Source organism: Tursiops truncatus, chromosome 4 (assembly GCF_011762595.2).
Source record: "Tursiops truncatus isolate mTurTru1 chromosome 4, mTurTru1.mat.Y, whole genome shotgun sequence".
NCBI lineage: Eukaryota > Metazoa > Chordata > Mammalia > Artiodactyla > Delphinidae > Tursiops > Tursiops truncatus.
The window spans coordinates 21460172-21485075 of record NC_047037.1 but is presented as its reverse complement, the minus strand read 5'-3'; the positions used below and the strand labels follow the sequence as shown (position 1 = coordinate 21485075).

Genomic DNA, 24904 nt, shown 5'->3' with positions numbered 1-24904 from the left:
ATGTCAGAAGCCATGAAAATAATGAGCAAAAAGAAACACTTGGAGACAAAAATCACTTTTAAATATCTGTGTCGATGGATTTAGTCAAATAGGAATATCGTTCACAAGTTCTATCACCGTGACCTCCTTTAAATGTTTTTTACTCAGACAGGCCCTGGGCTTTGCCTTAAAAGAACCATCCTTGACCTCTCTATCTCCCAGTCAAATGTCTAATGAGAAAAAAATTAAACTGATTCATGAGATAGAATCTATTATCTAGCTGATTTCATTAAGTACCTTAATCTCAAAAGTCTTTAGTTTGTTCATCTCTAAAATGAGATCAATGTTTTTACACAATCTCTAAGTTTCCTTCTAATTACTGAAAAAAATGAAAACAAATATAAGAATTCTATAGTTATATCTTTCTGGTGTATTAAATTTTGAACTGGGGACAGCTATAAATAAGTGCTTGTCTTAGTCTCAGATGCTAAAAATAAACTGAGTAAACTTTATCACTTTATACTACTCAATGTTAAAATATGATATAGACTTTCTATTTGAGAAAAAAAGAAAATTAAAGACATCTATTTTAAAAACTGAAACTTAACAACTAGTAAATTTGTTACTTTACATTTCATGCCAAAGATATGTGTTTTCACACATCAATATAAACTTTTTAATCTAAGAATTCTGTAAAATGTGTCATATCTGGTCTTTTGAGTTTTATAATCTCAATGAAATATACCTTAGAATAAAATGTTAAAAAAATTCAGAATACAAGCTATCAAACATTAAAGAGCTCCTTTCCAGAGAAAACTTAGATTCAAAAGACTAAACAAACTCAATAATTTTATAAATATCTAATAATGTATATATAAGTAATTTTTAAGATGATACTTTGAATTATTTTTATTGAGATGTAATTGGCATAGACCATTGTATTGATTTTAGGTGTACAACATTATGATTTGGTATCTGTGTATATGTGAAATGAATACTACAAGTTTAGTTAATATCCTTACCATACATACATTCAAAATTTTTTTTCTTGTGTGAGAAATTTTAAGATCTACTCTCTTAGTAACTTTCAAATACACTATATAGTACTGTTAATTATGGTCACCATGCTGTACATTATGTCCCTAGGATATTTCTTTATCTTATAACTGAAAGTTTGTACCTTTTCACCACCTTCTCCAACCCACTACCCCCATACGTATGGCAACCACCAATCTATTCTCTGAGTTTAGTTTCTTTCAGATTCCACAGATAAGTGAGATCATACAGTATTTGCCTTCTCTAACTTATTTCACTTTCACTCTAACTATTTCACTTATTTCACTTTTCATATTCTGTTGGTCAAATCTAAATTGTATAGTAACTAACATCAGCTGTGTTCCTTCTTCCATGGTATAGAATTGTTGTTGAGAATTGGAGGTCTAGCTTAGAACTACAGTTCCTTGTATCTAGATGAGACCATGTGAGTGAATTTCTGGCAACAGACGTGAGATGAATCAAATATGTTACCTCCAGGCCAAGGTTCTCAGAAGTAGATGAGCCTTCATCATGCTGTTCCCCCCACCCCCCATTGCAGTTGGCTTGATGCAGGTGAGATGTGAAGAAAAAAAGAACTACAAAACAGAAGGTTATTGTGGTCCTGAAACCATGTGGATAAAAGCTGCCTACAGATCAGAAACCCACTTTGATAGTTTTTAGTAGAGAAATACAATGCTATTGGGAAAAACCATTGAAATTTTCTAATCGTAGCTAACACTATCCGACGTAATCACTCTTGGAAAAGTTGGGCAGGCAACATTTATAAAAGGCCATACACTACGCTGGAGAGATTGGATTTTATTTTGGAGGATGGATTGAAGAATCATATACTTCCTGGTGTGAGAAAGACACTATTAGACTCTTGCTTTAGAAAAACTAAATTAGTGACGGGGTGCAGGATGATTTGTAAAACAGCAGCTGGGAAATCATTTAGTGACAATTCCAGATGCAAAATAATGTAATCCTAAAAAGCTAGGTATTGTTTAGTAAATTTAGAAGGGGGGAGGGGCGTTCAGAGATGAAGAAGGAGGAGGAGGAAGAGGGAAAGAAATTGGAGTAGAAGAAACATGGTGTTTGGTGAGTAAACAGATTTGGGAGAGGGGAAGGGAAGACGATTATTTTAAGAAGGTTTCCAGCTGAGCAGTTGCATGGGTGGCAGTGCACACATGTAGAGAGGGATCACAGGATGAGATTCGGGGTAAAGTCCAGTTAAATTAATGAATTTAAGATGCCTATGGGACATCAAAGTAGAGACAACTGGTAGGTAAAGAGCACTGGTTCTTCATGTATTGCCTAAAGAAGATTGAAAGGGAGGGCAAGAAGAAATTTGTAAAACAGAAGTGTGATGGTTCTGAAACTCAGATGGGAGAGACTTTGAATGAGAAGTGGTCAAAGGAGGCACAAGATACAGGAAGTAAAAGAAGTTGTGGCTGTGGTGGTCTAGTCCTGCTGCTCAGGTCACAGGGTCATGTCCTTTTGTTTGTACCTAATGACAAGGAAACAGTGCTCACACATACCTTCTGGTTAACAACAATGTCTAATTCATTGTGCCCTTCTCTTCCCCAGTTCCAGAAGGGAAGGGAGATCACCAGTCAGAAGACATTATTTACAGTCTTATCTACAATCTGAAGCATGGTAGGTAGATGGTATCAGTGTGAAGAAAGTAGGATTTCACTCTTTAGAATTCTAACTACCTCAGCATTTATTATGATCACTTTGGTCCCGTGACATACCAGTTGTGCTTTTCATTGTCATTCCTGAATATAATCTGATGCTGATAAGCAGTGAAATGTGTCATATCCTTGATTCTCCACCCCATTACTCTATTCACTACTCCTGGTTGAGGTAGCACCAGTTATTGCCCTGGCATGACTGGATGGGGTGCATCGTTGCATTTACACCTGTTTTGTCATGTGGACCAGTCCTGATTCCCTCTCAGTCCTCTACTGGAAGTTCTGCAAGGCTCACTCCCTCCCTGGGAGGCCAGCCTCTCAGGGTCATTCAAGTTAAACTTTACCATTTGTTGTGCCTATAAGAAATATTTACTTTAAGCTTTCAGATTTGAAAAAGTGCTGCTGCTTTTTTCAGGGCTTAACTTTGGCATCATAGATAATAAATAGATACAAATCTGCTGTAACTCCAAATGATACCAGAAGTTTTCTGTGTGGTGTGTTGTGGAGAGTCCTATTTTGAATTAGAGTTTGTGAAAATTTAGAATCCATTCTTTGGAGAAGAATTGAGAACTTGGATAACCATAGAATTTGGCTTAGTGAATTGGAACAATCTCTCAAAATAAGAGCATTGTGTCCTAATATAATAATGAGTTGATCCATTCTTTGCAAAATAATAGTGAGTGCTTTCTCACAAATTGTCTACAAGTCTTCACAGAAGAGATGGACCATTTCATTTAAAAAAGTGTTCTTATGAACTGTAACACAGAACACACAGATTTAGGAGACACGCTTCAGTTATCCCTTCTCACCCACTTTCAAAGGCTCACCTCAGACTCCAGTGTTTGACACAGCTAACTGGAGAGTAAGAGAGATAATAATCCACATTTGTAGATTTGGAAATGGCAACAAATTACTTCTTCTGTTATGGCTACATTTTCCATGACTACTATTTTTTTTTTATTGGAGTGTAATTGTTTTACAATGTTGTATTAGTTTCTGCTGTACAATGACGTGAATCAGCCATATATATACCTGTATCCCCTCCCTCTTGGACCTCCCTCCCACCCCACCTGCCATCCCACTCATCTAGGCACCGAGCTGAAATTCCTGTGTTTTTTTTTTTTTTTTTTTTTGCGGTATGCGGGCCTCTCACCGTTGTGGCCTCTCCTGTTGTGGAGCACAGGCTCCGGACGTGCAGGCTCAGCGGCCATGGCTCACAGGCCCAGCCGCTCCGCGGCATGTGGGATCTTCCCGGACCGGGGCACGAACCCGTGTCCCCTGCATCAGCAGGCGGACTCTCAACCACTGAGCCACCAGGGAAGCCCAGAATGTTCCTTTTTCTCTACTGCCTGTTCCAGAAATAAATATGCAACATTTCCTCAAATCTCATTGAGATTACAAATGAAGATATTTGTTTCAAGTCCTGATATTTTTCTCACTTAAATTTCTAATTTTCCATGTATGATGAGTCTTTTCTTTGTAAATATTTAATGAGAGCACATTTTTCTAGTATTTGAACTTAAATAGATTCTGCTGATAGTGTGTGGGTTTCTGCTCAGACCTTCTTTGCATAGTTGAAGAAGGAAGGAGCTGTTCAGATAAGTTGCAGTTTTACTTTGCTTAACCAGAGATCTTGAGTCCTATGCAAAGAAGGAGTAGGAGTAGGGGAGATTGGGAGGAGGAGGGGGAAGTGAAAGCAAGATGTAGCTGTCACAGGGATAATGTCAGTCTCTTAGCCTCATTTTGGGTTGGTTGTGGTACCTGACAGCGGGCTTGGAAAACCCTCCCTTCTCTAACTGGCATAGCTAATGCCACTAGGTCCAGCTGTGCAAGTACCTCGCCTTACCTGGCATGCTGTCTGTACCCACTATAAACTGAATGTGAATGCCTCGGTTACATGTCATCATAGGAATCTGGCATCTGGTGCATTATTTAGGCTAATGAAAGGTGGTCTGGACATCACCTTTTCTGCAGCTTCCTGCCATCCCAGTGTTCTCAACATTAGGAGCTGATGGTGTTGGAGTTCTGCTGAGGATGAAAGGGAATCTCTCCCCTAAGTTCTTATTTCCTAAACACACTTTTCCTTTCCATGAGGTAAAGTGTGGGTTGGACATCTCCTCTCACTTGATTCAGTTTTCCCTACAAAACAGGGTATAAAAATTCCTTTAACTTTCTGACAGGAAGAAAACTTAAGTTTCCAGCACAGGTATATATTTTGCTAAAGATTATCCTATGCTTTTGCTCTTTTAAAGGAGATTCGAAAGGGAAGGGGAGGTAAATGTGTAAAGTTCAGAATATCATGTGAGTTGACTGTTCACAGTTTGTTTAAAAACAAAAATCAAATATGCAAAGAAATATATCAGCAATTTTTTATTTTAGTTATTTGATTGTTGGTAAAAATAATCTAATAGACCATTGTAGACATTTATACTCAGAATATATATGTTCTATTTAATTAACACCTGAGTGATCTGAAAACTATTATGTTCCATGAATGACAGAATACAGAACAGGAGCTAACCATTCCATATATAAATAATTACTTCAAAAATTATAACAATATCCCAGTATTAGAGTGAGTGAGTCTTTAAATGTGTCTTTCTTGGGGACAGAATCATTCTTTTTTCACGAAAAATCATTATCAAAAATTGGTAATTTATAGTCTTGTCAAAATGAAAATGTTATTTATAGTTGCAGATTAGCTTATAGGAGAAGTTAAATGTAGTGTGATTTTCTGATCAAAAAAATGATTTTACTTTCCCTTGACATATGAATATTGAGTATTATTTGAATGTAATTTTAAAAAAACACTGAAATTATGTTCATTTTGAATTCTTTTGAATATACGGTATTTGCAAAATAACAGTTGTTACATATGAAATAAATTGTAACTAGATTTAATAAAATAATGTGTAAGTTTATATTAAAATTACTTTAAAAAGTCTTTAATTAATTTTGCGATACAAATTGAAAATAAAGCAGAGACTGTAGTTCAAAGTAATTAATCATAGGAAGTTATGTTTAAATGTAAAAATTTCTATATCCTTTCTCCAAAATACACAATGAAACAGAAAATGTATAAAAGAAAATGTATAAAAACATTTATAAGTAAGTGATATTAAAAATAAACTCTTTAATTTGAAAAGTAAAATCATATATCTGGAGCTTCAGGCATCACAGTGTAATTCACATATGCTATAATAAGTCATTTACATAAAGAGGAAAATCCACCAGTTCTTCTTTTACATAGTCCCAATCGATATAGGGACTTCAGATTTTCTGAGGAGATGTCAATGAATGCATTACCACACTCCTGCTCTCTGTTCATTTCTAGTCCTTTCAAAAAACATGAAGTCCTAGATAAAAACAAAATACGGAAATGGGTTTTCAGCAACAAAACAGAGATCAGCTCTCAGATGCATAAATGCTAAGGGATCTGATGAAACACAATAACGTATTTGCTAAACAAGAAAAATCAACTAATAGGTAGATCTGGGAAAGGTTGATAGCTTCAGCTTTCCATTTTAATGGCAATTAAATCCTGTAATTCTATTCACTTATTGATACCTGTATGAACTTAATTAATCCTCTGGTAATTTCTCTAAATTCCACTTTTTTCATGCCTCTTAGAATGTTCCTCTTTCAATCTTTGTTCCTCAACTTTTTGTACTCCTTCTCTAGTAATATAACTTGTGTTGTGACTGGAGTTCCATGTACAATTTTTAGATTGTTTCTGGAGAATGACAGCCATCTTAGAGTTAGAATAACATCCTAGAATTTTTTGGCCCAGTTTTATGATTTCTCTTCCAAACTTGTTGTCCACTGTGTTCCTCAGCTTGTCTTACTCCATCAATTTCTAACCAGACCCTCTCCCCTACAACTTCTGTCAGGTCCTGTGGATTGTACCTCTCTCACATCTATCATTTTCCTTTTTCTCTTTACAAAGAAATAATTGAATCTTTATCACCGTTCACTTGCAATTGCACTATTACAATTTTACCTCTCTTCAATCCATTTGGTACACAGTCACCAGGACTTATCTTTCTAAAATTTGGGTTTATAACTCTTTTATTTATGCATAGCTTAAAATTAACCAGTTAACTAAACAATTTTCAGTATCTTCCCAAGGTCTATAAGATTGGGAAGACTGCCCAATCTACCCCATATTCACTTCCTAATAACCGCACCACCACCACCCCAATCCCATTTCTCACCTATCCAAACACCCCAGACTACTCTCTCCACCCTGTACACACTGTATCTTTGGTTATGGTGTGTAAACCTTTGCTTAAACAGTTCCCCAAGTTAAGGTTAAAATTTTCTTCTCATGTGAGATAAACACTTACTGAAAACATAGTTTTTAGATAGAACTGTGGTTATATTTAAAAGTTTATATAAAAAATACTAAGCCTGTCCCAAAGTAGATAGAATAGTATAAATAAAGTCCCAATGACCACTCACCCAGCTTGGTTCACCAGTTACTCCATCCGCTGTGTCCCTTTTCCCTCACCCCCATTATTTAAAAGCAAATCTGTGATACCATGTCATTTTATACCGAAATACTTCAGTATGTGCCCTTAAAGAAAATGGACTGTTTTTGTATAACCACAATAACATCATATTTTTTTAAAAAACCTTAATAATTCATTAATATCATCAAATTGCCAATGTTCACATTTCCCTGAGTGTCTTGTAAATGTCTTTTTATATTGGTTTGTTTAAATCAGTTTCCAAACATGGTCTACAAACTACATTAAGCTGATGTTTCTTTCTTTTTATTTTATTTTTATTTTATTTTCCTGATATGTATCTGTTGACGTAACTGGATCCTTTTTCTGTATGTTCTTTTACTTTTTATTTTTTTTCTGATTGCATCCATATGCCAATATTTAAGGTATTAATCTAGTGACTCCAAACCTTGCTTGCTTTGGAATCATATGATAGCTCGAACAGCTTGAAGGCTTGGATCCACCTCAGGATTTGGTTTACTAGATCTGGGTACATAGTCTTGACACAGGGAGTGTGAAAGCTACCCAGGTGTTTCTACTGTGCAGCTAAGGTTGAAAACCACTGCTCTGTCCCAGGAGCCCTTGACATCGGCTGTATATGGAATCATCTGAGGAGCTACACAAACTTTTAATTCTGAGCTTCTGATTTAGTTAAACTGGAATACGGCCTACTACTAAAAGCTCCCTAGGTAATTTAATGTGAAGACAAGTTCAAAGTCATTGCTGTATCTCATATATTTCCTCTTAATTGGTAGTTCTGTCTAAGGCTTGATTGAATGTAGATTCTTACTACAATTTGTATTTCTGTATTAGATGGTTTAATTTAATAATGAATCAGGCAGAAATCTCTTTGTTTCACTGAGACTTATTCCATTTAAACACACTGGAAGATTCAGACTCTTTTCCAAATCACCAATTTTTTTTTTTTTTTTTACTAAAACCAGAGCCTCTCCTTAATATATAAGATCCTCTTGTTACAATGTGAAACTGCATAGACCCTCCAGAGAGAAGCTAGTCATTTGTGAACCCAGAGTAGCAGAAGAAAATGGAATTTCAGAGCTAAAATTAAATAGGACCACTTTCAATAAAACCTACAAATTTAAGGTCATTTAAAAATGTAAAATTTACCAAATTATTTCAGAATGATCCTAGAGAAACCATCTATACCCCAGATTAGCAAGAATAAACTTACAATGAGGAAACATGCGCCGAGCATCACAGCTTTCATTTTCACATCAAGGTCTAAAGGGAACTGGATGCCAAAGTTATCGACATCTGTAAATAACTCTCTCACAAGGCCAGTCCACTGCTTGGAAATCTTGCCAACCGCATATTTATCGTCAAGAGATTTAATCTAATTTTAAAAAAAGACAAAGAATTCTAGAAAACTAATAATAAAGCTGCTTTCCAAGTAGGAGTAAAATAAAACAAATATTATATTAAAATTATACGCCATTCATAACTATGAACATTATATCACTCATTACATGCATGTAGATTCCTATATCCATTTATAGATTCATTTAAAAAAACTGTTTCTTTGGTACAGAGAATATGAAAGTAGTTTAGCTGAAATATTTAACATTTTCTATTCTCCATTAAGACATACAGTAATAAGTTAGTTGAATTGAGCCAAAATAAAATTTAAGCAGGAAATATTTCTTTGATGAAATTTCTAGAAGCCATCAGGAAGGTAGTAAGTGAAACTCCTATCTGACTTCTGCTTTAACACAAGCACAGAGAGTTGATATAGGCAGAGTTTTAAAGGTGATGGGAGGCCCCATTATCACCCACTGTCAGTAGGAAAACATGAAATGCCAAGAGCCTGGTAAAGAGGACTGGCAGTTTTGAGTGAAGGTTAAGTAACCAATAGTAACTTGATGAGATGCCTCAGGTCAAAGGTTGGGGTACGACTCGACAACAGGAGGAGGATGAACAACAAAAGAGGAAATGTGTATGGAACAAAAAAAGCTCCAAAGTAAAGTTCTTCTAATTTTTCAGTTCTGCCTGAGGAAAGCTCAGGGCCATGATAAAGAGTTGAACAGCTTATAGCCAGAGAAATGCACCCCACCAAGTGGGCATGTGGAGGCTGAATGTAGTCCACACTTGTCAGGGTATATATAGGCAGAGTTGTGTCAAACCAGTAAGAGAAGTGTCCTTTTCAAATATGCACAAGGTACCACACGTGCTGGCAACAACCTTTGAAGACCTAGCTTAGGTTGGGACAGCTACATAAATGTGGGCAAATTAGAAACAGTTGACTCATTTTATTTGGATGTGGGTGGTTAAGTTCTTTAAAAACTTGAAACCTCTAATATGAAAAAAACTGTGATAGCATGGATTACTGTTCATCAAATAGTCATTTCAGTCCCCTCCCTCTGTAAGCCCAGTATACTTTCCTGCACATTGAAATTAGGCTTGGCCTTGTGCCTTGTTTGACCAGTGGAGTGTTAGTGGATGTGACACCAGCAGAGACCTTAAACATGGCTGAGTGGTTTTGCCTTGGTCTTGCTCTCCAGTGATCAGCCACTAGAAAGCATGATCCAGGCAGCTGCTGTTGCTGAAGCTCCAGGATGAACATACCTGGAGCAGACCTGAGACCAACTGGAAGCCTAAATCAGAGCCATCTGTCTGAGCCTAGGTATATCATTTGACCTTCAGACCCATAAGCATGTTTTCTTAAGCCACTGAGCTTTAGGGATTATTTGTTACACTCTTGTGGCAAAACAAACTAATACAAATTCCCTATTGCACACCTTCATGTTTTGTCTGCTCATAGCTGTCATGTAAGGATTTGAAGCTAGTAATAACACCTTACATTTTATTTTTTAATTCAATTATTTTTAATTTTTGAAAAATAATTTTTAACAAAATATACAAAAGATAATCAGCCATCATAATCCTACTACTACACTTACCAGATATTAACACTTCCCCATTTTGATTACTATAGCAAGAAATTTAAAAATTCACCAAAAATTTATGTAAGAGGTAGACATATAATGTTTTAAAGGAAAGGAACAGAAAAGTGAATAAGGATCTACACCTGAAAAGTCAACAGGACTAGATAATTTTTAGCTAAATTCTAGAAAATATTTTAAAAACAGAAAATCTACATAATAAAATGATTGCAACTTCTGGAAGTAATAAACTGGTATTATATTACTATTAAATTTATAAACCTATAAATTTAATACAAATAATTGATAAAGGTATTCTAAAAAGAAATCTATAGGTTCATCTCACAATATAAATACAAAAATCCAAATAGTACATTAGCACATAGAGCCCAGTATAAAAAATACTATAATAAAGTACAAAATACTAAAAAAAGAAATCATATAATTCAAAAATATGAGTGTATCCATAGGTCCTGAAAAGGTATTTTATTTACTTACTAATTAAGCATTTATATAACATTTAGTATATGCTAGGCATATAAATGCTTTACAAGTCTTAGGTAATTTTTTCCTCATAATTTCTCTATAGGATATATAGTATTATTACACACAATTTTCATATGAATAAACCAAAGCAAAGAGAGGTGAGTCACTTGTCCAAGTTCACACAAATAAGAAGTCATGGAAATAGATTTCAAACCCAAGTGTTCTTCTCCAGAGTCTATATTCATGACTGTTATGATGCTCTGCTGTTTAGAAAGTTAAGTATCAATTCTTAATAAAAATCTAGGTCAGGGTCAGCAGGCAAAGGTCAATGAGCCAAATTTAGTCTGCACCCTGTTTTTGTAAGTTTTATTTGGACACAGTTACACCCAATATTTGTGTATTGTGTATGACTACTTTCATGCTAAAATGGCAGACCTGAGTAGTTGTAACAATGACCATATGGCCCAAAACTCTAAAATGTTTTCTATCTCTTCCTTTACCAAAAAAAAAAAAAAAAAGTATGTTGATTCTTGCTCTAGGTAAAACAGGAATAGAAAAATACTATGAAAAATAGCCAGTATCTTTCTAATATGAAACATTTGCTGCTATTTCAATTGAAATCATCAACTTAGTAGGTATACACAAAATTGGCAAATATTATTCAGTTTTGCTGTAAGAAGTAGGCTGGAAAAGAAAATAAGTTAATTGGCAAATTAGAAGAGCTTCCATTTGCTATATGATTTTATACCTAGATAAACCAAGTAAGTATAGCAAAAATGCCTTCCAAATTAAATACTAGAATATAGTCACAAGGCTGAATAAGAGGTAAACAAAAATAAATAGCTTTTCTCAATATTAACAATAAGTACCTACAAATAGAAATATTCCTGATTAGTAGTGATAATGCCTATAAATTACTTACAAAAATTTAAAAAAAGAGATAGAAGTTCTATATGGTCTTATGAAGAGTACAAAATTAGATATAAATGAATTAAAATATATTACACTTTTGGGATGAGACACGTTTAGCATCATAAATATATTAATTTTAAAAAAATCATAGACAATACAATACTAATTGGATTCTAACTTCTGAAAAATTTAATGAAATGATCTTAAGGTTCACATGAAAGGAAACATCTGACAATAGCAAGAAAATATGATAAAACAGAATGATTAGTGACTGTGTGGCTATGACTAAATATAGGATACATCACTGTTACCATAATTGAATTATAAGGCACTACTGTAAGAAAAGTGGTAACAATGCAATAGAAGAATGAATCTAGAAATTGCTTGTGGAAATTTAATGTATGTCATTTCAGCTTAGCAAGAAATGAATAGTTTACTTAATAAATTGTGATGACACAGTTGTCCAGCCAACTGAGATATATTTATAAAACAAAGTACAAAGGGGGTAGATTTGTGGAAAATATTTGCAGATCAGAGGACAGAAATACAGATGCAGGGTCAATGTCTTCAACACACAAACTATATTTATGAATTGACAAGAAAAAAATAAACAACCCAATAGAAAATACAGGCAACCAATATTAAAAGATAATTCAAAGAGCAAATACAAGTAGCTAGTAAACTTAGAGAAATGTTCATAATCCCTAATGGTCAGAGAATTACGTATTAGAAATAATCTTCCCCACTCCCATTTGATGATTTTAGATTTCCTATTTTAGTTTGCAGTTTGCAGTTTATCTAAGCTGTATCTGGGTGTTATTTCTTTTTCTTACCAGAACTCCTTGCAATTTCTGAATCTGAGAACCAATGGCATCAAGTCTGCAAGATTCTTAGCTATGTATCTCTTTGAATATTGTATCAAAACATTTCTGTCTCCTCTTTTTTTGTAACTCATCTTTGGCATATGCAGTAGTTTATTCTAGCTTCCATGTCCCTTCAAGTTTATATCTTTTGCCCACCAACCTCCTCTTTATATTCCTAATATGGGTGATCCAGTTCACTAACTCTCTCTTCACCTGTGTCTAATCTGTAGCTCATCCTTTCAAATGAGGTTTTATCAATGACTGTTCCTCATTTCTGGAGGTTCTATTTGGCTTGTTTTTATATCCTCCTGGCCTTTATTATTTGTTTCATCCTCCCCTTATGACCCTTTTTGTTTCTTTGTTAGGCTCTTTAATGTCTATTTAGGTATTTCTTGTATGACTGATAACAGACTGTTCTATTATATGCGGTTTGGTTTTGGTAGATTAGTTCCTAGAACAGTATGTTAATTTTTGAATCTGCTCATGTGGAGATAGGTTTGTTCTGTAGGGAAAGAGGGTGACCTTGGTGATCAATCTCCATCTAGTATGTTTTTGCATTCAATTCTCCCATGTGTATCACCACTCAAGATCAGTTTCTATGTCTTAAGATTCATGAATCATACTGGTGTTATAAATTTTTGTTTTGTTTTGGTTTGGTTTTTGGTTTTTTTTGGCGGTACGTGGGCCTCTCACTGCTGTGGCCTCTCCTGCTGCGGAGCACAGGCTCCGGACGCGCAGGCCCAGCGGCCATGGCTTACGGGCCCAGCCGCTCTGCGGCACGTGGGATCCTCCCGGACCGGGGCACGAACCTGTGTCCCCTGCATCGGCAGGCAGACTCTCAACCACTGCACCACCAGGGAAGCCCCATACTGGTGTTATAAATTCAGACCTCAAAATCATAGAGGGGGCTAGATTGGGATATCAGTTTCATGTAGGCATATTTTTTTCCTACTCCTAATAGCCCTGGAATAAGACAGATTCCCTCATTATCTCTAAGGGTTACAAAGTCTACTTGTCCTTCTTCTACTCACCCGTGGGATAATCTCATGGCTTCAACTGCCATGCCAGTTGCCATGCCAGTATGCCAAAAACTCTAAAATTTTCCCTTACACACCTAAAACCAACATGACTCAAAAACAAATCATTAGCTTCCCACAAATTAACTGTTTCTCCTTCAGGATTCTTACCCTGGTCAATGGCATCATCATTTAGCTTCTTAAACATTCAGCTTCTTAAACATCAGACATCAGACATCAGACCAATAAGACTTTAGAATCATGTCTAAATTTTCTTTCTTCCTCCACTGACATCAAATCTATGAATCAGTACCACTGGGTACACTTATAAATGTCTCTGAATTATTTTTTTCCTTTAGAATGACTCTTTTCCATGTTCCATAGTGGTCCCTCATACTGATAATTCCTGCTTTCAAAATTTCTATTATCTAGTATATAGAAAGTGATTCAAGGTACTATTTTCTCAATTCCCTCAAAGATGTTATCTAGTTAGCACCATTCTAGATGCACAGGAGAGAAGTTAATTCATTGCCTATAATAGATGCTTTAAGGTATCCACTGAGAAGGGTTGCTGAATGATTTCCAACTTTCTTATCATTAAATATAAGAGCTTCACACTCCAGTGTGACTTACTTCACCAGTATTTTTACTTATTTTACATAGATAAAATATATGTCAGCAAAACTTCCATTAATATTCCCTGAAACAACAATTACCTTTCAGTCTTCTGAATCTTTTATGGGAATGATAACCCCTACATAGAGAACTGTTATTATACACAAACCTATAAAATCTTTAAACATACATAGTTTATATCCCCCCCCCCACACTATGCCTTCTTTGTAAGAGTCTTTATAAAGTCTCTAATTACATCATATGTACTTTTCTTAGAATTGCCTGTCTGCCTCATTAGACACTGAAGTCAATGAGAGGAGTGATCCATCTTTATATAACAGAGGAATTAAAAATCATATGACTAGCAAAGACAGGCAGATAATATAAAAGAATGAAGCTGGATAGTGGAAAACCTTGTCAAGTCAGGGGCAGTGGCAGAGTTCCCACTTACTTATCATAAGGGGGCAGTCCTGCTCAGTTTTAGATTTTTGTCCCTTCTGTGGAAATTGTCCAGTTTACCAGATTTTATGCTTATACAAGAGAATCGTGGTATCAAGATTAAGTTTTATAATCTCTCAACTTATTTGCAACTAAATAATTTGGGCCATAAGTCTGGGCCCCATTTGTTGAAAAACTGCTGTGATGCAATTCCTCCAGGTAGTAAATACACAGATATATTGTGATTTCTAATGAATGAATTTAATACAAAGATAAAGGAGAGATCATAGAGAAGCATGATTGGGTAGTACATCATATATTTGTTAAAATTCTCTTTGCATAACTGGGCTTTTTGTAGGAACTCAAAGATGTCGGAGATTTTGAAGAGGGCCTAGAGCACTGGCAGCCTGTGTTTCATGCTAAGGAAGAACCATATGCTTTGGCAATCAGACTTTGATGACAAGGTTAATGTTCCACTTAAAATGGATAACGTACAGTACCTCTACACAAAAACCACCAATGTTAGATGCTTTGTTTATATTTATTTGACTACAAATCTCTGTTTCTCTTTTTTCCATTTAACACAATCAACACTGATGCTTAATCAGAGCAATAACCATCTCTCTGACCAAAGATAAATATGAAGGACACTGAGACCCTCTTGAGATATCAGGACATATTCATTTACTATATTCGTAACATCCTCCCAGCTTATGTTATTCTTATACTAGGAAAGCAAAACCCATAAATGTTATCACACCTCTTACCTCAAAATCAACATCTGCACAACAGCTGCAGACAATACATGGACCAGTAAGTCTTAGCACATCCTCTCTCCTCTCATTTTGAAGTGTAAACTTTGGCAGGCATGGGTGCCAGGTCTGAGTAACATAACCTACTGGTACACCAGGAGGAGCCTGGATTTCTATCTACAAAAGCAAAAGAATATATAAACTGTAATCATAACAATGTCTAATAAGAACTCTCATTTACTGAATACTTTCTAAGTGTCAGACACTGTTCTAAGCACCACTTAACTCACTCCACATCCTTACCACGTTGGTACTATTATCCCTGTTTATACAGGAAGTAACTGAGGAACAGAGAGGTTAATTAACTTGTATCAGATTCCCCAGCTGCAAAGTGGAAGAGATGAGACACAGACTCGGGGAGGCTGCATGCACTGTCTCCATTCTGAAGCACTGCTCTACTGGTCTTGTATATTTTAAAATTTCCATACTTATAAAAAATGTCTAAATTATTAATAGCTATTTCCTCAAATTCCTTTAAAAACAGTGGCTTAAGTGTATGGACAGAGCCCTGATCACTGGGGCAGTTTTCAAATATAAGTGGCAATAGTGCTAGCATGGAAAGAAAATGGGGCCTGGAATCTTGGCTCTGAACATTAGCTGGGTGACCTTGACAGCATCTCAACATGTTTATCTGTAACTTAGGACTTCCTAGATCTCTTTATTAAGACCAATTGTATAATGTATGCTAAGGTGCTCTATAAATTATAGAGCATATTCCATCACACTCAGTTTTCCCTCAGCTATTCCAATGAATATTATTACATCTAAACTAACTGACATGGAAAACAAAATAATTCAGTATGAACAACTTCAGTTATCCTTTCAAAATAAGAGCAGTGTTAGACATCAAATCTCTATGTGCTTGTATCTTTGTGTGCCCTGCTCTCACAGCTACCAGTAAGGATGACTGAGTGACCCAGGCAGCTCTGGTCTCAGACCAGTGGAGATACAGGCAAAGGCCAACTTCCTATAAACACTCAGTGCCCTGGCGTCTCCCCTGAGATCCATGTTCTTTATCAGAGGGCTGTCAAGTACTATGAAAGAGACACCTGGTCCTTATGGAGCTGAAGGTGTTCACAATTCGCATACCCCTATTACAGGGACTCAAATATATTACTTGTTTTTTTCAAATGGAGAACTGAAAAATACAGGAGTTGAGATTTCTCAGAGGGGGCCTCTCCTAGGTTTGCTCCTTGTAGGTTGGCTAAAATAATGAGATGAACTGAACATATGTGTTCTTTCCCTCACTCTTCTGTCCACTTGCCTCTGGGATGGCATTCGAGGATATTCTCTATTGGGCCCTCCTCTGGCTTTGGCCAGGCCCTCATGGTCATTTCAGGTGAGGGACTTGACCAAGGTGACCTACGTTCTCAGCTCTCCCTGAAGATCAAGAAGTCTGGTCTCTGAGATCCCTGATCTCACCCCCGGGGGGCACACTGCTCAGGGACATGGGGCTAACTGCTCACTCTTTTCCACCTGCCTTCCTTCCTACCATTTACCCTCAAGCATAAACCAATAGCTGGTGGACCACTTTTCCTTTAAATCTCATTTGATTACATAAATTAACCAATAAGGTGAAAATTCTTGCAGAACTACTTTGCAAAGTATTTGTAAAAATTACCCTGGTAATTGCTCACTGACCTCCTGCAGGCAGCAGGGAAAACAACAGCTGGTACACCTTAGTGGTCTGTCCAGAGTTATGACTTCTCGGCCCATATTATCAAGAATCCTCATCGTAAAAGGCCTAGAAGGCCCACAGCAATTTCGGGTACAGCAATCAGTATCCTCTGCTGCAAAGTAAATTCTCTGTCCAAGGCTGTTCTTAATTTCATACTTGTTACAAGTTTCAAAACCTGTTAAGACTAAAAACATAAAAGAGGGATTCACTATGACTATTGTGTTAAAAGAATAATCAGTCTATCCTAAGATACTACAATATCTAGTTATACCATTTTAAGATGATACTTCATATAATACAGGAGGAAGAAAAGGAAAGATGTTTAGAGATGATCTAAACAGAGAAAAAAAGGCAAAGGGAATGGATGAGAGGGTATTAAGTACAAAGAAATTAGGAATTCCTGTATGAGACATGAAAGAGAAAACAACTCGTATCTTCCTAATTCCATAGACCCATGTCAGAAAGGGAGACTTTGCTGTGAGGGATGGTGCAGTGCTGCCGATGGCGACAGTCCTTTTAAGTGAATGCAGAAAATGTCTACTTGTTCATGTATTCAGCTATGGAGGGGAATATAGGAAGATTGCTATGTTTATGCACCGTATAGTATTATATTAAGTAAATTTGCTTGAGATTTAGTTTTATAAACCACAGTCATGGCTTCTCTTTCTGCACTGTGTGAGGAAGGTGTGAGAGGGCTTTCTCTCAATGCACACGTGAAGAGGGAGAGAGTGAAAATGCAAGGTGAGGTAGAACGTCACCCTGGGCCCAGGGCACCCTTGTTTAGCTCAGCAGTGGTTGTTCAGAAGTGGCAAATGGGTGTTAGACAAGGGGAAAGGCCCTTGGCAACCAAGGCTGCAAGTCGGAGGATTCCAGGCCACTGGCATCCTAAGTGAACTCTGTACCTTAGCAGGGGCTAATCTCTTCACAGGGGAAACAGATGGGCTGACATCTGACACCCACGTGGTATCTTACCAAAGGGCTTCCCACATTGAACCACACTTTGGAAACCTCTCCTTGCTTAAAGCCAGGAGGGAGCAATTCATGGTGCCACTTGTCCATAGCCCTGATTAACGTGGGTCATAGGGTATTAGAAGCCACCAACACAATGAGCAATTAAAAGAAACATAGAGACAAAAATCACTCTCTAATATTGGTGTGGATGGACTTTTAGTCAGATAGAGATGTTCTTCACAAATTTTATCACCATGACCTCCCTTAAGTATCTCTGCTCTGACTCAGACAGGCCCTGACCCTGCCTTTAATAGAACCACCCTTTACCTCAATATCGGCCAGTCAAATATTTCATGTGAAAAAATTAAACTGATTCATGAAATGGGATCTATTACCTAACTGTTTCATTAAGTAGCTTAATCTGAAAATTCTTCAGCTTGTTTATCTGTGTAATGAGATCAGTGGGCTTACACAATCTAAGCTTCCTTCTAGTTACTTAAAAAATGAAAACAAATAAAACAAGAGAATTCTATGGTTATGTCTTTATTGTCTATTAAGTTTTGAATTGGGAAATGTATAAGTGCCTGTCATAGTCTCAGGTGCTAAAAATGAACTGAGTAATCTTTATTTCTTTATACTGCTCATAATGTTAAAATATAAACTTTCAGTTGGAGACAAAAAGAAAAGAAAATTAGACATCCTTCTTTAAAAAACTGAAGAATTTATAACTACTAAATTTGAAATTTATATTTCATGATTAATACATATATATTTCCAAATGTATACATAAAACTTATAAATCTTAAAACTATAAATGGAGTGCTATATAATGTATAGTGTCTGTTTTTTTGTTTTTTATAATATCAAGAATAAATTCCCTAAAATGAATCATTAAAAAAGTTAAGAATATAAATTATCATATGAAGAGTTCCTTTCCAGAGAAAATGTAATATAAACAAACTAATGAAAATGAGAACATTCTAAATATCTAAGTGTACATTACAAGTAATTTAAGTGTAATAAGCAACAATTATATATTCTAACCAAATATCAACCGTATTTCTACAGTAGTACAGTTCACATAATTTCTATCAATGGAAAAGAACTTTGCAAAGATGTGAAGAAAGAGTTAATAGATATATTCTAAAATCTATTAGAGTTTTCACTGACCTCTTTATACCTATAAGGAGGATACTGTAGTGCATGAATCTACCCAGATTCCCTTTCCCCCGGCAGCAGTCCTGAAACATCTAGTGGCTTCTTAAGTTTACTTTGCACCTGACGAGCACTGGACCTAAGGAAACAGCTGTAGGAGTCAGGCCCTGTTCAAAGGAGCACCAGTGGCATTCTAGGAAGTCAGGCCTCTTGGCCGGCTGGTCAACACCCTCCAGTGCAGTGTCCCTGTGCCCAAGGTGATATCCACAGCCTGTGGAAAAAAGGGTTTTATAGGGTTCCTCTGGACCCCCAAGAGAAACTGTGGGCAGTAATGCAATTTTCCAAAACATTCCCATCCATCCAAATTCAGAGTTCACTTGCTCTGGAAATATATTTACTAAGGGAACTGAACTATTGCATGTGGCTCTGTGACAACTGCAAGGACATCACAAACTGGGGGAAAAACGGTTGAAGGGACAGAGGTTAGGCAAAGTGATAGAATCACTGAAATGATTTCTAGAGAGAAGGGGGAACAACAGTAAGTTTTGACTGGTTTCCTTCTAAGTTAGGGTCTGTATCATGAGGAGAGATGTCCAGCATAATAGTATTTTACCACTTGGCTCCTAACTCAAGAAATGAGCTGCTGATAATCCTTATCAATTCATTATCACGAAGAGAGACATTTGTAAATAACCAGTTTTAATATCCAGCATCACTGAAGGTGTTATATCTGTGGTTGGTGATATGCCTTTATCTGCATAAATGTCCTCTCTTCCTAGAAATATGATAAATACAATGAATACATACCTTCCAGAAGTTCAATTTGCTGATGAATCAATAGTTGATCTATCTATTATAATAAAAAAAATTAAGCTGTAACTATATGTTATTAAGCCAAACAAATTAACATTAGTGTTCTTATATTTTAGAAGAATGTATGTAATCAATTATCAACATTTATCAATATTTAATAATTGTTTATATTACTTCTAGATATAAAATTAAAGTTAATATGTTCCTTCCAGAAGGGCCTAAGAAATATTAAGACCTTTTCATCCATTTAAAGAGCTTTTTTCTACAAATCTAAACATTTTTTCTTCCTTTTGATATCATCATTTGTAGTAGGTGACAACGTCCCCAAATATTTTGTAAGGGCCTCATTTAAAAAAAAAAATCTGCTTAGGGTATTTCTTAGAGAACTTAGGAGCTACCAAAATTCTTTTTTTTTTTTAAACATCTTTATTGGAGTATAATTGCTTTACAATGGTGTGTTAGTTTCTGCTATATAACAAAGTGAAGCAGCCATATGTATACATATATCCCCATATCTGCTCCCTCTTGCGTCTCCCTCCCATCCTCCCTATCCCACCCCTCTAGGTAGACACAAAGCACCGAGACGATTTCCCTGTGCTATGCAGCTGCTTCCCACTAGCTAGCTATTTTACATTTGGTAGTGTGTATATGTCAATGCCACTCTCTCACTTCGTCCCAGCTTAACCTTCCCACTCCCCGTGTCCTCAAGTCCATTCTCTACGTCTGCGTCTTTATCCTGTCCTGCCCCTAGGTTCGTCAGAACCATATATTTTTTTTTTAGATTCCATATATATGTGTTAGCATACGGTATTTGTTTTTCTCTTTCTGACTTACTTCACTCTGTATGACAGACTATAGGTCCATCCACCTCACTACAAATAACTCAATTTTGTTTCTTTTCATGGCTGAGTAATATTCCATTGTATGTATGTGCCACATCTTCTTTATCCATTCATCTGTTGATGGACACTTAGGTTGCTTTCAAATACTGGCTATTGTAAATAGTGCTGCAATGAACATTGTGGTACATGACTCTTTTCGAATTATGGTTTTCTCAGGGTATATGCCCAGTAGTGGGATTGCTGGGTTATATGGTAGTTCTATTTGTAGTTTTTTAAGGAACCTCCATACTGTTCTCCATAGTGGCTGTATCAATTTACATTCCCACCAACAGTGCAAAATTCTTATATTATAGGCTGCCCAAGTGCATTGTAGTAAATTAAATTAGTGCAGACAGTGCAAGAGAGACAATTCATTTACTGAAAACTAACCTACCAGATTTCTAATGGCAGACAAATACTAAATCTCACATTGCTGAGATAAGCTATCATGTAGTACATTAAAATCCAGGAATTTTTTTTTTCTTATTGGTAGCATTAATAAAATTGGGTCTTCCAAAGAACAAAAGGAACATAAAAATGTAATTTTCTTAAGTATAATGAAAGGTAGGTCATATTATACACAAATCAATAACTCCTTTCTTGGTACCACTTACGGAAAATCAACACTAAATCGAGTTTGATGGTTCTTTCCAACTCCTAGGAAATTATTCAGTATTGGGATTAAAGGGCAGGATCCAGAACTAAGGTTCCAGAAGTAAAAAGCCATTCCCAATTCCTCTGCATTTTGATGTTAAGCAAATTATGTAACTTCTCTGGACCTCAGTTTCTTCTTCTGTAAAATGGTGATAATTAGAGCACTTGTATATCACAGAATTTTTAAAAAAGAATTTAAATGAGTAAGTACATGAATTATACTTAGGAACAAAGCCTGGAAGCTTAATAAAGGTTTGCTATTAGCTATTATTGCAGATTATATTCAAGATCATAGAAAATACAATTTCCTAAGACATTTTCATTTTGCTTTAAAAGTAAACCTGACCTAGAAGAATTAGAGTAATCTGTAAGCAAAACATGTTGTTTTACCATTTCAGACTTTTGTGAATTAGCCAGTTGTTAATCTCATTAAGTAAACTGGAAGCACAGTTTTGTTTTTAATGAGTCTTTTATTCATTGAATTACCTGAGTCAAATATTCCAATCCGGGTGGACAGTTTAATGGAGGTGATGGTGCTGGCATCCATGGTACCCCTGCAGGTGCGCCTGGCTGACTAGTCACTGGTTGGTATGGGACAGGAAAGCCGACTGGGCCAGCACCTGAATAGCCAGCTGGCGGGACTGGATAGCCAGCCTGGGTGCCAGGATAGGCAGTATATCCTGGAGGTCCTGAAATATGAACATGTGAAATTATTTGTAACTGCAGAGAAAAATGCAAACTTCAACTCTTTTAGGATCACCCAGCTATCTACAAACTACAATTTCTACTTAGAAATCCTGTTTCTATGAAGCTTAAGGTTTGTGTTTTTCTCTCTCAGTGACTTTTCAATGAAATACCTGTGGTTTCAGGTCTACTCCTATTCTGAGGGTTTTAGGCTGTGTTTAGAGTTGCCCCACAGCCTTACCCTTATCATTCAAAACTCAGGTGAAAATATGCTTGAAATCTAATAAAGTGAAAGAAAGTCAACAACGATCTAGAATCAGGTACATAAAAATTCTGGAATGGCTTCCAGGAAAAGAGGGATGGCATTGAGTAGAAAGCCCAGAATAAAGGGTTTGAGTCAGCATTTCTAGGACCAAACCACCCTGTAAAAAATGATAATTCTAGAATTCCAACATGTGACATTTCTTATCTGTATAGAACTGATAGTGGTTTTGTCCCCTCATGGCATATTTGGCAAGGTCTGGAGACCCTTCTGGCTGTCATAATTGAAGGGAAGGGGATACTGGCATCTGGTGGGTAGAAGCCAGGGATGCTGTTAAATATCCTACAAGGACCAGAATGGTGCCTTGAAAAAAGCAAAAGAATTATCCATCCCGAAATACTGTAGTATCTTTGTTGAGAAACCCTAGTATAGTGGTAAGGGTATGTCATTCCTTCCAGTACTGCCCAGATACTCCTCCGGGTTAACAATTTGCCTGAAGTTTTAACCCACGGTGTATCCCATTCCTAAAACCCTCCATGTGAAAAAAAAAAATGTTATGATATTAGGTTACAAATGTAAATTTCACAGTTTAGCACCCTAAGCTCTCTGGAAAATACAGTTTGAGAACCAAGGAAGGTAAAACCTTATAGTAGGCAAAATTGTCTCAAGTACTTATTACGCACAGTAGAGGAAGAAATGAGTATATACTCTATTCCACATGAATGTGTGATTACAAATATGAAGCTTCATAACTTTATAACTTAAATGAATAGTCTGCAGAGTAGCTGTTCCATAGGAATGGAGGAGGTAGTTGCAAAGAACTGTGTCCCACAATATTTTAACAGTTAAGGCTATGCAAAATTTAACACTTAGAGCAGGAAAATTGTAAATACTTTTAAGTGGAATACTGACGACAAAATACATACACCAATAAAAAGTAAGACTCAGAAGACAGACTAAACCTCATAGCAATGTCTTTTAAGTATAGTTTTATAACTTATTCCCTCTTAAATGAATAAATATTTACAGATGATCTATAATGTGATTGGGTCTAGAATCAGAGGATACAGCTATCAACAAGGCAACCTGCTCTCAGGGAGCTTAGAGGCAACTTCTAGGAGACAGAAAATAAATTTTAAAAAAAGATTTCAGATTGACCTGATGAAGAAAATACACGGGGAAAAGGGCAAGGTATCAACCAATTACTTTAGATAGATAAAATTTATGGTTGACACCTAAAAGTTGAGAAGGGAAAAAGTGTGTGTGAAGATATGGTAAGAAATATTCCAGGAGGCAGGAATACCAAATACAAAATCTCTGACTTTAGGAATAAATCTGACATGTTTGAGAAAGAGAGGGACGTTATAAGGGAGAGGAAGAACGGAAACAGCTGTCAGTAAAGAAATAGGATCAATTCATCTTGAGAGCCCCTTAATAAGGAGTGTGGATTTTATTCCAAGTGTGATTGACAGGCTTTAGGGATTTTAAACAGAAGACTGAGTTCCATGATCTGTGTGGTATCTTGCAAAGTTTTTAGGAGTACCAAGCACTGGGATTTAAAATGGGAAATGCAAATGCAACCCCTGCCCTCATTGCCTAATGGGAGAGAGAATTTTACACTCACCCTTACTCTAGGGATCTACAACACCAGTGTCAGTAAGTGATTAACTAAAATCAGAGACAAGCGCTTTGAAGGGAGGGACCAGGGTTTTATGTGCCAAAGGAAGGCATTTAGATGGGGAGAGACAGAGGGAGGGAGTTGGGACAGCCTCCCTGAGGAGCACCCTCAGCTGAGATCTGAGGAATACAAAGGAGTTGAGTAGGTGGGCAGCAGGGAATGAATATTTCAGAAAGAAGCCCTGGGATAGTAACAAACACAGTGCATTTAAAAATCTGCAAAAAGGCCAGTCTACCTGAACAGGACAGACAGTCTTAAGAGACAGATAAGGAGAAGGCAGGGGAGCCCCTTGGGTTTGGTGGACCAAACTAAGCATTTTGGTCTTTATCCTGAAAGCAAAAGGAAGCCAATGATGTACCCATTGGGTACTGTCTGTAATATTAACAGATAACTATTTTTAAACATCACTGACTACAGTGCAAAGATGAAACCACAGGCAAGCCAGTGAGGGGGAGGAGATGTGAATTAATTGGTTACATTATTAGCATTATTAAACCTTCACGAGATTCTTAGAGAGGATAATTATTTCCCAAATCAATGGATTAAGCATATAGAATTACCTGAAATTTAATTTACCTAAAGCCCAATTGATTTAATATATTATTAATATAATAGTTAGTAAATATTTGTCATTTATTAATTGTAAGGCATTGTGCTAGTTGCTTTACACATACTCTCATTTAATCTCCAAAACGCCTGAATTACAAAATATTATGCCCATTTTATAGATAAGAACTGAGGCTTGGAGGTACAGCAACTTGCTTAAAACCACAACACAACTATTAAGTACAGAAGCCAGAACTTGAAGCCTGATCCAGCCTCTCTATGCCAGTTTTCCCACTTGCATAATGGTGATAATTAATAGTATTTACCCCATAATATTGTCTGAG

The 24904-nt window shown here is 36.3% G+C and overlaps 1 protein-coding gene across 4 annotated transcripts in view; it reads right to left on the bottom strand.

Annotated features, from left to right (window-relative positions):
• Window positions 1–5063: 5063 nt before the first annotated feature.
• PLSCR1 (phospholipid scramblase 1) overlaps window positions 5064–24904 on the bottom strand; it is a 30938-nt gene continuing 11097 nt past the window's right edge. For 3 of the 4 annotated variants that reach the window (XM_004314009.4, XM_019934318.3, XM_019934319.3), the window contains exons 4-9: window positions 21877–22079; window positions 19850–19892; window positions 16900–17120; window positions 15214–15375; window positions 8409–8570; window positions 5064–6064 (exon numbers count right to left, since the gene is read on the bottom strand). In XM_004314009.4, the coding sequence (XP_004314057.1) occupies window positions 6011–6064; window positions 8409–8570; window positions 15214–15375; window positions 16900–17120; window positions 19850–19892; window positions 21877–22079 (845 nt within the window). In that variant the 3' untranslated portion in view covers window positions 5064–6010. The remainder of the gene's footprint in view (window positions 6065–8408; window positions 8571–15213; window positions 15376–16899; window positions 17121–19849; window positions 19893–21876; window positions 22080–24904) is intronic. The other variant, XM_019934320.3, reaches the window with a different exon arrangement.